Source organism: Apis laboriosa, unplaced genomic scaffold (assembly GCF_014066325.1).
Source record: "Apis laboriosa isolate Shangri-la unplaced genomic scaffold, ASM1406632v1 scaffold9_cov152, whole genome shotgun sequence".
Lineage (NCBI taxonomy): Eukaryota > Metazoa > Arthropoda > Insecta > Hymenoptera > Apidae > Apis > Apis laboriosa.
In genome coordinates this window covers 633,829-650,148 of record NW_025224966.1, presented here as the reverse complement: position 1 = coordinate 650,148, position 16,320 = coordinate 633,829, and the positions used below count along the sequence as shown (strand labels likewise).

General features: G+C 29.3%; 4 protein-coding genes across 6 annotated transcripts in view; 2 read left to right on the top strand and 2 right to left on the bottom strand.

Moving 5' to 3' along the window:
* Window positions 1-465: 465 nt before the first annotated feature.
* LOC122719802 (laccase-1-like) lies at window positions 466-5,543 on the bottom strand. Its single transcript, XM_043945963.1, has 11 exons — window positions 5,109-5,543; window positions 4,495-4,568; window positions 3,977-4,266; window positions 3,104-3,314; window positions 2,736-3,013; window positions 2,508-2,631; window positions 2,218-2,441; window positions 1,942-2,128; window positions 1,632-1,844; window positions 1,305-1,523; window positions 466-1,158 (listed from the first exon to the last, which is right to left on the bottom strand). The coding sequence occupies exons 2-11, from the start codon at window positions 4,559-4,561 to the stop codon at window positions 788-790; spliced, it is 2,184 nt and encodes a 727-aa protein (XP_043801898.1). The 5' UTR covers window positions 4,562-4,568; window positions 5,109-5,543; the 3' UTR covers window positions 466-787.
* Window positions 5,544-6,864: 1,321 nt separating this feature from the next.
* Window positions 6,865-10,402, top strand: LOC122719803 (SAC3 domain-containing protein 1). Of its 3 annotated transcripts, XM_043945966.1 has the most exons (8): window positions 7,093-7,541; window positions 7,860-7,944; window positions 8,367-8,558; window positions 8,637-8,798; window positions 8,860-9,099; window positions 9,553-9,693; window positions 9,785-9,974; window positions 10,085-10,307. In XM_043945966.1, the coding sequence occupies exons 1-8, from the start codon at window positions 7,514-7,516 to the stop codon at window positions 10,160-10,162; spliced, it is 1,116 nt and encodes a 371-aa protein (XP_043801901.1). In that variant the 5' UTR covers window positions 7,093-7,513; the 3' UTR covers window positions 10,163-10,307. The 3 variants fall into 3 exon arrangements, with proteins under 3 accessions (XP_043801899.1, XP_043801901.1, XP_043801900.1); XM_043945964.1 differs by having other exon boundaries at window positions 6,865-7,541; window positions 9,785-10,402; XM_043945965.1 differs by lacking the exon at window positions 7,093-7,541 and having other exon boundaries at window positions 7,758-7,944; window positions 9,785-10,402.
* On the bottom strand, window positions 10,276-11,517 carry LOC122719806 (mediator of RNA polymerase II transcription subunit 4). Its single transcript, XM_043945967.1, has 4 exons — window positions 11,355-11,517; window positions 10,858-11,264; window positions 10,679-10,798; window positions 10,276-10,598 (listed from the first exon to the last, which is right to left on the bottom strand). Exons 1-4 carry the CDS (start codon window positions 11,423-11,425, stop codon window positions 10,429-10,431), a joined length of 768 nt encoding a protein of 255 aa, XP_043801902.1. The 5' UTR covers window positions 11,426-11,517; the 3' UTR covers window positions 10,276-10,428.
* A 3,351-nt stretch (window positions 11,518-14,868) lies between these two features.
* Window positions 14,869-16,320, top strand: part of LOC122719732 (agrin) — a 16,882-nt gene continuing 15,430 nt past the window's right edge. The window contains exon 1 of the mRNA XM_043945810.1: window positions 14,869-15,197. Within this exon, the coding sequence (XP_043801745.1) occupies window positions 15,143-15,197 (55 nt within the window). The 5' untranslated portion in view covers window positions 14,869-15,142. The remainder of the gene's footprint in view (window positions 15,198-16,320) is intronic.

Genomic DNA, 16,320 nt, shown 5'->3' with positions numbered 1-16,320 from the left:
ATATTTATAACACGAATTCTTATTAATTAAATATGATATATGTATTTATTTTTTATTTAACAATTGACTCTGACACAATTTAATTCATCTATCCAATGATTCATTTCGTTATATGAATATTAAATCAGAAAATGAACAAATGTACTTATTTATTTACTTATGTACATTTCTTCCATGTAATATTTTTTTTTCTATAAACAGTCGATATCGATTAATAATAATATTTCTTCTTTGATGTGAAAAATGCTAAATAATAAAATCTAATGTATTTCAATTAATTTCAATTAATATCGATATATATATAGGTTACTCGTTTTAAAATATATGATATCGCATAAGAAACTGAAGATATAAGAAAAATATTTTTATAATACTTATATATATAAATAATATCTTTGTAAGTAGAATATTGAATAATTGAATGAAAATAGAAAGCTAGAAAGTAAGAAGGAATTTCAAAATAAAATTTAATGAAATGCTATACAATTATATGATAGCGTTTATCAAAACAAATTCGACAATTTGCAATAAAAAAATTTCATTAAATAACTTTTAGAAGAACATTTTTTTTTTTGATAACTTTAGTTTTTATGCGATATTTTACCATTTTTAATAAAAATCAGACATCAGAAACGTTTGTATTATATATATAAAAATGTTCTTTGCAATTATTTCGTAATTAATTTAAAATAATCAAAAGATGTTAAACATCTTATGTAAAACAGAATGTCATTTATTATTAGTTGTAACAAAAAGATTAATAAATTTTTACGAACTATTTCTTTTTCTATATAAATGTGTAAATTATAACTATAAAAGAATAAAAAGAAAATAGAGAATACGGAATAACTGAAATAGCCGAAGATGATATTTGCAATGTTCTTAATACTTCTGGCAACACTTTTATAAATCGTTTTATACTATTTTCAGTAATTTCATCTATTGTAATGTTTGAAGTTTCTATTATAGATTTTTTCACAGTGTTTGATAAAATATTCAAAGAACTTGATTTGAGTTGTACATCTTCAGGTTGCCAATTACCGCACAAAGGAAAATTACGTGGTACTGGTAACATATCTTTATGTTCACCAACTTTAAAGATTAATGACATTCCAACTTCTGCATGAAATTCAATGTGACAATGAAACAACCAGTAGCCTGAGAGAATATAAAAGTGAAAAAGATAAAATTCTTGGTGTTTCACGTTTTAAAGAAAAAAAAATTTTAAATAAAAGAGAAAAAGAAAAAAAAAGAAGAAAAAATACAAATAAATATCAAACAAATAGAAGACATTTCATATATACCTGGATTATTGGCATGAAATCGTACAACGGTATAACCACCGTCCGGTACCGTTACCGTGTCTTTTAACGGAGCATGATCAAGATTTCGTCGTATTGCCCCTTCTTTATCCAATGCTTTTATTTTGTCAACAGTGACATTTTCACCGACTCTTTCCATTGCGATCACGCGAAATTGATAACCATGAAGGTGAAATGGATGATTTGCATCGTAAGCGAAACCTAAGGAATAAAAGTATTCGATTAGAAATCGAACAATATAGGTTAATTTCGATTTAAAAACCACGTTACATGCGCATATAATATAAAAATATAAAATAATCGACAAACCTTCATCCACTAAAATTATTTCTACTACGCTATCAAGATTTACTTGAAGCACATGAGTGCAAGCACAATAATCTTGGATACAACCTTGTACGGTACTTGAATTACAAAATTGATCCGAATCGATGAAATCCCTTTGAGATAACAAAGGCATCGGTGGCAATTTCATCGAAATATGATTTAACTGGGGAGTAAGTACTTGTTTTGTATTCTTCACTGAAAATTATTAGATATATACATCGAATAGCATAAAAGAAGTAATAATATGTATGTATAATACATATGTATATATAATGTAGACAGTATCCATTACCTTGATTAAATCCATAAAGTTTTCCGCGATGGAAATGTGGATTATCTTTCTTGTAAAAATCATAGGATACATAAAATTGGTAATCAGGATGCGCGATATTTGATTTATCATTTTTATCTATGGCTTTTAATAAAGGTATGCTGATACTATTATTGGTTTCTGTACCCTCGTTTAAAGCGTTTATACGCTGAAATAGAAGATATAAATATATATGATGTACTTCTATTATACTCTATAATCTAACTAACGAATCAACAAAATTTGAGATTATAATACCTGACCATCTATCGAATAATTCGATTTATATTTGTATCCGACTAATTCATTCGGATCTTTGTTGGTCGCACCTTCATATCGTAGTATAGCAACTTGATATGCTTTAGTAAATCTTTCGTCACAATCCATTAATCCGCGGAATCGTATCCAAAAGTTATCTACATTTTGATTCGTCTCAACAACGAAATCGAATCTTTCGCCAGCGTAACTTACCAATGATTCCGCTATAATTGTAAACAAAATTTTTACTTCCTAATAATTTTTCCTCGTCTTTATCTAGCGATACTTACCCTCGATAGCTTCGATATCACGTCCGTCCGAGCTAATTACACGCATAGTATGATTATCGATCGATAATTCTATTGGGCAATTGAGAAATTCGGCGTTAATGAGTCTAAATCTATATCTGACATTCTGTAAAAATATAAAAAAAGGAATGATATAATATCATTTTCTAAATAAAAATTTTTATTTTATATATATATATATATATTTTTCATCCGTTTGTTTAATATTACCTGTTTAACCGTAAAGATCGCGGTCGGCATTATAGCGGATATATTGTTTTCGATTCGATTAACTGTAAAACGACCTAAACCATTAATCAATATATTAGGCGGTTTATTATCTCCGCCTGCGTGATGATGATTTAAGAATTTATCGATTCCTAATTCATGAGTCCAATCCGAGATCTGGATAATATATTCATCGATGTCGTACAAATCATTGTGCCAATTCACTTTTGGAGGTGTGCGTACAATTAACGGACCGAACACTCCATCACCCCGTTGAAAGCCTAAGAATGGATTACGGACTCGATTGAAGATCATACGTGTCGCATCATTAGATTGTTGAATAATTATAGAGAAATTTCCTTCTTTTCTACCTGAATGAGAATGCCAAAAATGTGTGCCCGCCTCCGTGGCAATGAAATCATAACGGAAAGTTGAACCCGGCAAAATTGGGCATTGAGATACGTAAGGTACACCGTCCATGTACGGAGTTTTAACATGATGTTGGCCATGCCAATGCATCGTCGTGCTCTCAGAGTGCAATAAATTTATTACATCGACCGTTATCCTGTCACCTTGACACACCTATAACCGAGTATAATTTATTCGTCGACAAATAGATTTCAGAATAGATTCCAGTTTAGTTATGAATAATCGTGAAATATCGCGGAAATCGGAATTTTATGTAACGCATCATTACAAATGATGATGCTTAAAAACTACGAAAAAAAATAATAAATTAATATGCAAATAACATTTTTAAACGGTTGCAAAATATTGATATGTAATTATGATCAATTGAGTACAACTGTATACATAAATATTTTTAATATAATTGCAGTTTTTTCTATATTATTATATTTAATAATTATGCAAAATTCGAAAAAAAAAAGAAGAGAAAAAAGAAAGAAAAAAAAATGTATTTATACATTTTAGATAAAAACAGCGAATAATGAAATAGCATATTTTTAATTATATATATCATTACGAATATTTAAATTTACTTATCAATTTTTGATAATATTAAATTTTATGTATAAAATAGAAAGAATAAATAAATAAATAACACGTGAAATAATTTTTTCATATGCAAAAACTCGAAAATACAAACTTGTCTATATTTATTTCTTCAATTAGCTTTCTTCAATTTCTAATTTTCAACATGTGGATAAATTTTTATCGCGATATCGACAGTATTACTTTCGATCGATACATTTTTCCCGTTATATATATACATACATATATACCTCGATAGCTGGTCCAGGCATTTGACGATTAACAACTAAAATCGATCGTTCGATACCATCTGCTGGAATACAATGTTTACGAAAACAATCTGTAATGTTGAATGGACAATCGTAACACGCTTTGCTCATTGTGTGATAAGCCTCTAACCTAAAGACATAATGACATTGCATAGGCGGTGCTTCGTCTATGCAATTACGTCTACAAGGATGTTTCGTCCAGTCCAATTCATCAGCTGTCTCTGGATCGATACTTCCAATTTCAAAGTCATTGTGCACAGTTATAACGGTTTCTAAAGAGATAAAGAATTATCCAAATAATATTAAAAAGTACGTATATTAAAAGTACTCATCACGCGTAACTATTATTACAAAATATGCAAAAATTCAAAATTTTTGACTATAAAGTGCAAAATTTAGATAAATTCCTTTCCATTTTATATACATATATATGCATCGATGCGAATAATTGATATGTATGTATGTTTGTTCTTTCTCTTTATTTTCATTTTCACACTCACCTGATAGACAATTGTGAAGCAGCAAAAAGAATTCTAACAAATACAAATTGATCTTCCGACCCGTCATTTTCAATCTGTAAATGTATAAAGCTATGAAATATTACGAGTAACATAAAATGATAAAAGGCTGCGTAATTCACGGTTAATCACTATTGATGCACTTTATAGGCAAAGAAAATTATATGTACAAACATCATGAGAGAGAAGGAGAGAAATTGCATCGAGCAGTGAAATTGACGACGAAAATAGAGGGGGAAGGGAGGGGAGGGAGGGAAAAGATGTGACTTTTATTTTACTTTATCTAATCTAGATATCATATGAATTTGATGCATGGTAACGTAAAATTTGACCGAACGATATACACATGGAATGAATTATGTTTCACATTTTACGAGAAATAAGTACGAAAACAATAAATAATAAATAATAAATATAAATCATTGATAATATAAATAATGACACATACATTAAAAGCAATAACTTAAATGAGTAGGCTGTGTATTAATAATTTATTGTTAATCTTTTTTTGACAATATATAATATAATAATTTGCTTATGTAATAACAATATCGTTACTGATCGTTATTTTTTTTATTATTATTTCACAAACTTACACTAAAATGGCAATTCCTTGAAAAATGTTGATCAAATTTGTCTGTCGAAAAATTTTATGAACTTTACGAATCTTCCTTTTTTTTCATTTTCTTGTCGCAAAGATTTACACAAATCGACATTACGTTTATCGTTGTTTAAAGTGGGGAAAAAAAGTGAGATTGATTATAGAATAAATAAATGGATTTCGATGATTTACTATTACTTTCGATACGGTGATATCGTATTCTCGTATTCACGACAACCGTGTGTGCGGTGTGTGTAAAATCGACGATGTTTTAAGAAAGACTGGATCAATGCAACGATGTTCGTTTCTCTATACAAGGATTTCCTGGAGGTCATGTGTACCCCACAAATTGCCGTCGGTCCTCTTACTTTACCCGCTTAACTTGCCTATAGCGTGATGCAAATAACGTCAACGGTTTCGTACTATTTCCTCTTATAATCGTTCTTCCCCTGTGAGCAAGTGTCGCGGGAAATTCCATTGATACATGTCAAAGAAATATATATATATATATAATGATAAATAATGGAACAAATTTCCTCTTATTATATGACGTATCTATGAATTTTAAATATGAAATAGTGGGCATCGGTACGTATTGAAACAACGGATGGATTTTTTTTAATCTCTATCTTAATATGAAACAATTGAATTACGTAAATCTGTCTATCTGTTTATCTTATTAAATTAATAACATGAAATATTTTGACATTTCAAAAATTATCTCGTTCTCGTCAGACGAAGAAAATTTGTCTCTTGAATTCATTGGAATGAATGTATAAAACGAAAAGCATACTTTATATTTTTCGTTGCAATTGTTTTTTACGTAATACGTATGATATGAGAATAAAATATAAATATGTTCAAGGAACGTGTCCATTTTATTTTACTTAAATATTTCGACAAAATCAGTTCAACCAATGAAACTTGAATGTTACAGTTTGGAATTATAATTTTAATTTTAAAATACATTAAATATATATCTAATTCCTTATACGTATATTTTATAGCAAAATTTGTTCTGTAAATCTTCGATGGAATGACTCTATCTCTATCAGAATATAATTGTTCGTTTGTATAATTGTCCGTATCATTATTATTTCGTTATAACAATTTGAGGTAATGACTTTCTTACGTACTATATACGTAAATATAATCTTAGAATCTGGTTTTAAATTTAGATTTTAACATTTTTTTCGAAGAATTTTATGATTAAACGTAAATAAGCGTCACGGTTTTCCTATAAAAATCACACGTATAATCATGTATAATCACACGTATGACGTATAATTCTCAATCTCCTTCTCGCATATATAAAAATAATAACAATAATGACCTAATAATAATAATAATGATAACAATGATTATATGATAATTATAATAATTATTATAATAATACATATTTAAAATTTTTTATTATTCTTGAGAAATTTAAAATTAGTAACTTTATATGAAAATAGGATCAATAATAATATACATATGAATATGTGTACCATTATGTAATGATATTGTGTACTATTATTTATTTTTAATTTTTAATATATTTTGAATCGAAAAGAATGATTCTTTTCTATACGTTTTAAATTAAATTAAAAAGCAAGAATTAGAGAATAATATATCCGAAGATCGTGATTGAATAATGTGAAATTTTTCGATATATATATATATATATATATCTTGCACAATTATACTATATGGAACGAATTCAAAAGAAAGTCGCATTAAAAACAGAATAAATTGTTTCATTGGAAGCAAATTACAGAAAAAAGTCCTCAATAAAGATCATTTATCATAATTCCGAATATATAAATATATAATAATATTTTAATATTATTTTATTTAACGGTTTTTCTCGCCTGACGTAAATTTTAAACAGATTCAACATCACCGAATATTAATATATCAAATATAAATAATATTGTTGTTAATTAAAAAATTTAATGTTATATATTGATTTCTGCTGTGCGTTAGAAAGTTATTTATTAATCGAAATTGCGAAATTCAAAGATTAAGTAAAAAATGAAAAAAAGGTCGAAAAATAACATATAGAAGATGAAGAAAGAGAAGAGAAAGTTTACGCAAGAACGTTAACCTTCGTGTAATAACGGTGATGTTGACGAAATGACTACGCAATGTAGCAGGTGTATAGTATGCAATCCAAGCAAGGACATATATGAATGTTTCTTTCGATCTTTATCAATTTATTTTAATTTTATCATTAAGAATGCAAATAAGTGACTTTCTTATTTCGAAATAAAAAAAATCTATTATTTTTAATAGAACTATTCAACTAAAAGAACTATTTCAATTATGTAATTAAAAATATCTTAAGTAAATTAAATCATAAATAACATTTTAATTTATACGTTAATTTAATTCGGAACGTGATATATAAATATATATATGCTCAATGACGTATTCGCTAAAAAGTGTATGTATGATATATATCTGATAATGCATGTATAATATATATATATGTGTATATATTTCACTTTCTTAGAGAACATAAATATCTATGAAAATAGAATTCGTTTTTATTGCTTATTTATAAAAAGCATTTTCGAATTGTCATTTATGTGAATGTGTATTGGAAAATATATATATGTATTTATATATGTGTTTATATTGGATGTGTGTGTGTGTATGTGTATATATATATATATATATATATATATATCAAACGACAATCGACATAACCTTTTTTTTATAATACGTTAATACGAAATTTAAATCCGATAATTGCAATTAGCATTGACTAAAGTGATTTTCTTCGATATGACCGATTTTATACAAGGAACATGTTTATTAATGTGTCCAGACAAAGAACGTTTTATGTAAGTACATAATTGCATATATATACCGATATGAAAGATAATTTCTTTTTATTATGTTTTTCGAATGATGTTTCAGTCATAATCATACAGTCATAATTGAAATTAAAACAAACTTAATGAGAATTTTTATAATTATTTATAATTATATGAAAATCAAATTTTATAATAATTTATATATTTTTATAATAAATTTTTTTTTTATATCTTCTTTTCTTTCTTTAATATTTTTGTACTTGAATAAATATAAATTACAAATGAATTTATATATTTACATTTATATAAATAAATATAAATAAATAATATTTGAATGAAATATTTTGAAACATAATATTCATATATCAGATCTATAAACAATTATTTTATTTTTTCTGTATATATTACATTATGATAAAAATATTTCAAAAATTTATAACAATGTGTAGCAGAGAGAAAGAAGGTTTATTACATAAATTTGAGATCGACGAAACTGCAAAAGGAACAAAATTACCGAAAGCGGATCCAAAAAAAACTATAAAATGTTTTAGTCGTCCAGCAGCAGGATTAATAATGACTGATATGAAACAATTACGTCCGGCACCAGTGTTATTGTCGACAATTAAATATTTATTTACTAAGTACGCATACGATTGAAATTGTACAAAATATATATTATGAATTTTATGAATACATGAATATATACATGCTCATTTCAGGATAGCTACGCGAACAGATGTAGATTGGATAATAATATACGATTTTATCTTTGATCGTTTGAGATCCATTAGACAAGATGCTGCGATTCAAAGGATCGATGTTTCTATGAACATTCAATTACTGGAACCTATAGTTCGATTTTTGGTTTATTCCGCGCAAAGGTATAAAATTATTAATTAAAATCGCAGTATTAACATAATAAATGTAGAAAAATAATTACAGATTATGCGAACGAAGTATTTCTGAATTTAATGCAAAAATCAATGATCAACACCTCATTGAATGCATAACGCGTTTATTAATCTTGTATGATGAATCCGAAGATTCTTCAGTTATTGAAAAAAACATAAAAAAATTAACATTGAACAATGATCGTCAACAAATGGAAGCATTATACATTCTTTTGCACATGGGTAATACAGAATCCTTAATGAGAGCATTACAACTTCCTCTTTATTTACGGTATGCACACAAAATCAATCATTCATATATTTAGTAATAAATATATGAAATATAAGAATATAAATATAGAATAAAATTTCAGGATAGGTGGTACTAGCAAGCAAAGAATGATATAAAGATGCAAAAATATAATTAAAAAAAAAAATAAAAATTTTTTCGTTTTTTCAAATAAATGAAATTTGAAATTTTTTCAAATATTGAAGAAATTGACTAATTTTCAATTGGATATAAATTTTAGTCGTCTTTAATTAAGAATTAAATAATTTTATTTGTATCTGAAAATTTTTTTTTCAGTTAATTTGATTTAATTAAAAACAAGATCTTAAATATTAATTTTTTTTTTCATTTTTAAATTAAAAAATTTAAAATTATTTTTTGTCCACACTATACCATTCCTTAAATATCCTATACATATATTTATATATCAATGATTTTCGTCGTCATTTTTTGTAGGAAATCTCCAGATGTGCAATTGTCAATAAAAATATCATTTGCTTGGTATTTAAAAAATTATGTACGTGTTTGTCATTTAATTCAACAATTGTCTCCATTACTTATTTGCGCAGCCATGACTAGTATACAAAAATTAAGAAGGTATGCATATATGTTTGAATTTTAATTAATGAAATGAATTATGTATGATATAATATGTTTAATTTTAATATATAACTAAAAAATGTTTCAGAATGGCATTGAAAATCATGAGTTCAGGATACAATAGTAAAATTTTCACTTTTCCAGGACTTAAATTGCAACAAATTTTATTATATAAAGAGATAGACAAAATACGAATAGATTGTGAATTATTTGGACTTGTATTTACCAATCAAAATATTTTATTTCAAAAAGCGAATTTCAAAGATGAAATTAAATTGGTAAGTAAGAGAACTTCATCAAGAATTAAATTTCAAAATGTTATCCAATACATAATTTTCAATGATATGAAAAAGAAAAAACTTCTATGTTATTCTGTATACCATTTCAGGCACATCCAGAAATGTACTACACGCATCATTGTTTACACAGTCTTTTACCACAAATTTTACTTGAATCTATGTATTGAGCATATAAAAAATACAATGCATTTAGATTCATTTAGATTCTACATCTTCGTGATTTTTTTTTATGTATTAATAGATATATAAATAATGAAATATTCAATAATAGATAATAAAAGATATAGTTTATATTATTTAGTATCTTATTATAGAATTATTTGATGAAAATTATATTATATATGTCATTGTATCGAATTCTTAGAAATGGCTGGTTCTGTTATGAAAAATTTGGAATTATAAAATTTACTTGAATTTCATAAAAAAAGAATGTTTATTGTGAATCACTAGATGAACTACTCGAAGAATCTGTTGACATAACTTCAACATCTTCTGTTTCTTGTTTATGGGTATTCATAACACCACTCCCTTGTCCACTCATAGACATATGAATTTCACCTGATGAATGCCATGCAAATTGATTTGCTTGTGATGCAGGTGGTTCTAAAACAATTATTTTATTATATGAAATATAAAATTTAAGTATAGAGATAAATGTATATAGTAGATTTTTACAAACGTACCACCTACTGGATGTCCAGCTCTGTGCAAATCTGAGGATAATCCAGGATGAGTACCTGGCATCTGACCATTTAAAGGAAGATCACTTAATCGTCCAAGATATCCCAATCTCATTTCAATATCTGTGATAATAACGATAATCATCATAGTTTGTAAAAAAACAAAAACATAAAAAGATTACCAGTGGGATAAGGTCTCCTAGGATCTCCTTGTTGCCAGGTAAGGGGAGCACATATGGCATTCGATGCGCTTATTCTATGTGCATATTTAATTAATTCTTCAGATGGTACAGGTCTCTGATTAGCACGAGCAATAGATTGTAACTTTTGTTTAGCTTGATAAATTGCAGTTGCTAAAATTTGCTCTGCTTCCTTCAATTGTCGCTGTAATTGTTGAATATCTTGATCTTGTCTTTCAACTTCAGCTTTTAAAGCTTCCATTTTCAGGTTAATTTTTGCTTGTTCAGCTGCTCGTTTTAAAATTGTTTTCAATTCATTGTCTTTGGCAATTAACAATTCTGTTAGTTGAGCATATTCTTCATTCGACAGTTTCAATGGTTTTTGAGCTATCGTATTTTCTATCATTTCTCTAAGATAATAAAATTAACAGAAATAACAAAATTAAAAATAATAATTTAAGCATGTCAATCTTAATAATAATAATTTATTCGAACCATACTTTGCTATCAATTCAATGTCATCGACGATAGATAATAAAACTTCTCTTGTACTTTTACCGGATGATGCCATGTTATTCTATGCTTTCAAATCACAAAAAATTATAATTAAAATTCTTCGCGCTAGAATCGTTAACTATATTAACATTGTATATGGTGATTCAGTTAAAATAGCAATTTCCGCTAGACGGTACTGTTTCACAAAAGAGTGCATTCTAACAAGTTTCTTATTCAATGAAAGTATTCAATGTAAGTATATATAGGGAATATATAGGGAAAAAATAAAATCGCGCTTTATTTGATTTCAAAAATTAGTGAAAAATTTATTTTCATATATAATTTTAATTTTTTATAATGTAATATTCTTGATAATATAATATTTTAATTTATATTCTTGTGAAATTTAATCTTTATAGAAAAATTATAAATATATTGTTATAAAATAAAATATTAATTACAAGTAAAGTAAAAAATGTTACAGAAATAGAAATTTTAAATTTATTTTACAATAATACAAAATAATACAAAATAAGATTTGCTTTAGAATAGAAAAAAATGTATTATAAAACATTATAATAAATAGAAAAATCGAAAATTGTAAGTAAAGAAGTAAAGATATAGATAAGGAGAGTTTTTAAGATAAAAATTGGCTTTCAACGCCATCTCTCGAGTACTCTTGGAAAATTGTTTTGATACTCAAAAGATGATGCTGAGCCTTAATCTATTACACTTTACACTCTTTTATACTATTTTCGAAGAGATGTCTTGAGCATTCGAGAGATGACGTTGAAAATCAATTCTTATCTTTTTTTTTAAGTTTTTGCTGTCCTTATCTATATTAGTTTCATTTAGATACTTTAGAGATGGCGCTGATTTCACAATTTTTAACTTATCTCTATCCTTTGTCATTATATGCTTTCCTTGTCTATATTTGTTTTGCAAACTTTATAGACTTAAGAAACGATTTTGATATTTGATTTATTTTATTATCTTTTTTTTACCTAATCTGTTGATTAAAAATCTTAATCGATGAAATTAATATTGATTTTATTTATTTAATTCAATTCAATTTTTATATATCGTAAATATATGCATATATCTATTTTTATATATTTAAATTCTTACATTGGAATACATATATTTTATATGTATACATATATAAACTTTTTTCTATATGTTGCAAGGATTTTATATATATATGCGTCAGATTTTTTAAATATCACAATATACCTATCAGTTTGTTTTCATTGTTGTTCATTGTTTTAATGTTTCCAAAGATATCTTATTTTAAATAAATATCCTGTATAGTATTAAAAAATAAAATTAATATAGTATTAAGAAATTAAACGTACATATTAATAGAAAATTTGCAAATAAGATTATCTGTGAGCATATCACATATGTTCAATTAGAACATAAAAATAAAATTGATTTCATTCGTATGATTGGCCTAATTTGTGGTCAAATTATCTTGTTGAATCGATGTGTTAAGATTCTGTTACAGAGTATTATTGAATCACGTGGAAAGGAAATGTGCGGGAAATGACATAAAATCGAAACACGAATCGTTTATGAAACTACGAAAACGATGCAAGCAATCAATATTATACTGACTTCAAGTAGAATAGAAAAATTTTGCAAAAGAGAGCCGATCAGATTTAATTGGAAAATTGGATTGAGAATAAAAATATATATTAGCGGTATGTACATATATATGTGTGTATGTGTGTGTGCGCGCGCGCGTATAAAAAAGACATTATATAAGAAAATTCATTTTGACATTATTTTTATCGAATATCGGTTATAAAAGTACATAAGAAAGTATATATATAGATTCACAATGAATGAATGAATGAATCCATTCAAAGTCAATTCGCTTAAAGAACGTTTCTGTTTGATCATCATTACGTTTACATATTATGATGATATATTATACATATATTATGATATATGTGTACAAAGTTGTACTTATAATATTACTAATACTATTCATAACGTTAATCTATCCTTTTTTTCGCGATTTTTGAATATTCCTCGCAGGATGAGAACTAAGAACGTTTAGAAATGGCATTATTCTCGAGCAAATGAACGAAGCAAAGACAGAATTTCATAGCGATACGGTAAGGAGGTCGTTGCTCGATCGTTTAGTCGTTTTAAGGCCGTCGTGAAACACATGCAAAAACATGCGAATTGTAACACGTAGACGGTTACCTGGCCCGATTGATCGAGGAGGATCAGAGTACACGATTTCCGTGATTGAAACCAAAAGAATCGTTAAAAAATCGTTAGAAAATGTTCGATTGTGAAAAAAGTGAACAATTTGGAAATGAATTTTTTTTTTTTTTATTTTCTTCTAATACCTTGAATCAATTGCTTGCATTTACTCCATCTGGAAATTCGAGTACAGTTACAAGCTATGTTAGGCGAGGCTGCCGTGTTAAACGCAAGTGCAAGTGGGTTAATGGTGAAGTCCAGGTGAGAAAGAAAAAAGTACGAAAGTGACCGATACGTAGATATACGTATGTGCGTACACTTTACAGTACGGACAGATACTATGACGGTTGATGTTGACGAATGTCCCCTCCCAATCTTCGGACAAACAACATCGAATGGATAGGTTTGGCTGCAGCTGCACCTGTACACCATTGGAGAGCGGTGCCTCCGGTATACATTTGGCCTCTCTTCCCTTGGACCACTGCCACACTTTCCTCTCTATACATACGTATAGAACAACCAGTGTATATCTACGCTTTTTAGTTCTCGTTCGAACATTAGATGTACGAAACTGGAACATCGAGAGGGATTTCGTCGAATCTAGGAAATCTAGGAAAGCGTAGAGACGCGGATAATATTAGTTTACAATTATCAGGCTTAATTAACTGACACATGATAATAATATCTACTTTACGTAACGTATACCACAAAGTTAATTAAATACAAGGCTTAATTAAATTGCGAAACGAAATTACGTTTAAAATATATTTCTATATACTTTGTGCATATTTAATTTAATAACGTAACTCGATGAGAATGACATCTTGATCGGGGAAACCAATCAATATTTCTTCTATCAGTATTCGAGTATCAAACAATCAAGTTTTTATGAGGATTCTCGTTATTTTACGTATATTACACTCGATTGCTAAAAGGTTTGTCGAGATGACTTGTACTCGATACCGATGGAATTGGAAAAGTAAAAGACCGTTTCCTCGAGATGATGACGAAGAAGAAGAAGAAGAAGAAGAAGAACAAGAAGAAGAAGAAGGAGGAGGAGGAGGAGGAGGAGAGAAAGAGGAGAATGATGCGGAGGAGGAAGAGTTGGCCTAGAAACAGTGGTTCGTCGCTGTGCTCTCTACCGTTTGGCTAGTCGTCACCGACGATGATGGTAATGGCAAATGGCCCATGGAGAGGCTCTCCGGTCCGCGCCTCCACTGGAAACGGGAGCACGCCACGTGAAAGTAGGAAGGGGAGGCTATAGCCGGACCGTCGTTGCTTCGTGCGGCTCAGTCGTTCGTAGACCTCGAAGGACGATAGAGGTCGAAGAGGGCACTTCCTCCTCTCCTTCCTCACGGCGCCACCACCTCGTCTTCTCTCCCATCTTTCCGCGCCTTCGGCATTAATCCTTCCTCTTAACCACGGTGGCAAGAGCACTGCAACGTCGTCTGCCCGCAATAAGATAATCGTCCGCAGCCATCCGCCCGCTACGCTTCGAGAAAATTGACTTATAACGACTCCGTTGATACACGATCGTGGTAAAAGGTCCGAACAAGGATCGTCCACACCACGAAGGATGCAACGTCACATCTCGTTCCTCGTTGGGATCATCTTGCTGTGTTGCCTTCAAGGTCGGTATCGCTTTTAACCATTTGAACCAGAGTCGATCGATCGATCGTGTTCCACTCTGGTGAAAGTTGCAACAGGTCTACGATCCGTTTTTTCTTCTTCTTTTTCTTTTTTTTTTCTCTCGCCTTCAACTTTGTCTTCCTTTCTCTTTTCGCTCGTCGTTCTTTTTTCCCCCCTCCCCCTTTCCTTCTTCTTTCCACGTCATCTTTCACTTTTTCTTCTTCTTCTTCTTCTTCTTCTTCTTCTTCTTCTTTTTTCGACGTAAAGTCGTTTCATACCGATTACCGGTATTCGGATCGAGGAATTAATCGATACGATTCGTCTGTGCAACGCAAACTGTTTCCAATAATTTTCACGGTCGGCTAATTGAGAAATAAATAAATGAACTCGGCGCGATGCACGAACAGACGGGTCCGTCCATTCATTACTCCTCGCGTAAACCAGTCGTCAGTCGCCGCCCGATGGAGAGTAAAAGCACGCTCTCACCGATTCTTCGTTCGGATAATGATAATGGTAATCGATATTATCGTTGGGTTATCGTTGATTCTTCGTGATTCTTTCCCCATCGATCGACAAACTTTTTCACCACACCACTCCGACGATTTTTAACTCGTTATTAAATCTTCCAATTTTTTTTTTTTTTTTTAACGAGAGTCTCGCACGATGCGCACATGTGTGCATCGAGTCGAATCGCAATTGGTCGAGCGCATCGAGTGTTCGAGAGGACGGCGAATCGATCCTGTCCTGAAGTGGGTCGGTCGACCAGAATCGCAAAAATTCTGGATCCGAACAACGTAAATTCGTAACGGTGTAGCAATTTCCAAAAAACACATACACACACACACACACACACACACACACATAAATAAACGCGTGCACAAAATGTCTCATCCCCTTCTCTCTTCCTCTTTTTTTTTCTTTCCTCTTTTCCGTTTTGTTTTGTTTTTAACAAAAAAGGAAATCCTTCCGGGACGATACCGATGTTCCGTAACGGACATTTCTTTTTCTCTTTTTCTCGGCAAATGGCTTTGGCTGGAGCGCCCATTGAATTCCCGACAGGGAGCCGGTATCCTCTATGGCCTAAGTGCGATGCTTTTTCAACCGGAGGGGAAAAAAAAAAAAAAA

Bases quoted from the DNA above. Each gene is read 5' to 3' on its own strand.
- LOC122719802 (XM_043945963.1), bottom strand. From the start codon at position 4,561: ATGACGGGTCGGAAGATCAATTTGTATTTGTTAGAATTCTTTTTGCTG. The intron at 3,014-3,103 runs GTAGAAAAGAAG...ATCCATTCTTAG, and splicing joins TTTTTGGCATTCTCATTCAG to GCTTTCAACGGGGTGATGGA. The intron at 2,129-2,217 runs GTATTATAATCT...CTTCTATTTCAG, and splicing joins ATTATTCGATAGATGGTCAG to CGTATAAACGCTTTAAACGA.
- LOC122719803 (XM_043945964.1), top strand. From the start codon at position 7,514: ATGCTCAATGACGTATTCGCTAAAAAGT. The intron at 8,799-8,859 runs GTATAAAATTAT...AAATAATTACAG, and splicing joins TTGGTTTATTCCGCGCAAAG to ATTATGCGAACGAAGTATTT. The intron at 9,694-9,784 runs GTATGCATATAT...AAAATGTTTCAG, and splicing joins AGTATACAAAAATTAAGAAG to AATGGCATTGAAAATCATGA.
- LOC122719806 (XM_043945967.1), bottom strand. From the start codon at position 11,425: ATGGCATCATCCGGTAAAAGTACAAGAGAAGTTTTATTATCTATCGTC. The intron at 11,265-11,354 runs GTATGGTTCGAA...TTATTATCTTAG, and splicing joins GACATTGAATTGATAGCAAA to AGAAATGATAGAAAATACGA. The intron at 10,799-10,857 runs GTAATCTTTTTA...TTATTATCACAG, and splicing joins TAGGAGACCTTATCCCACTG to ATATTGAAATGAGATTGGGA.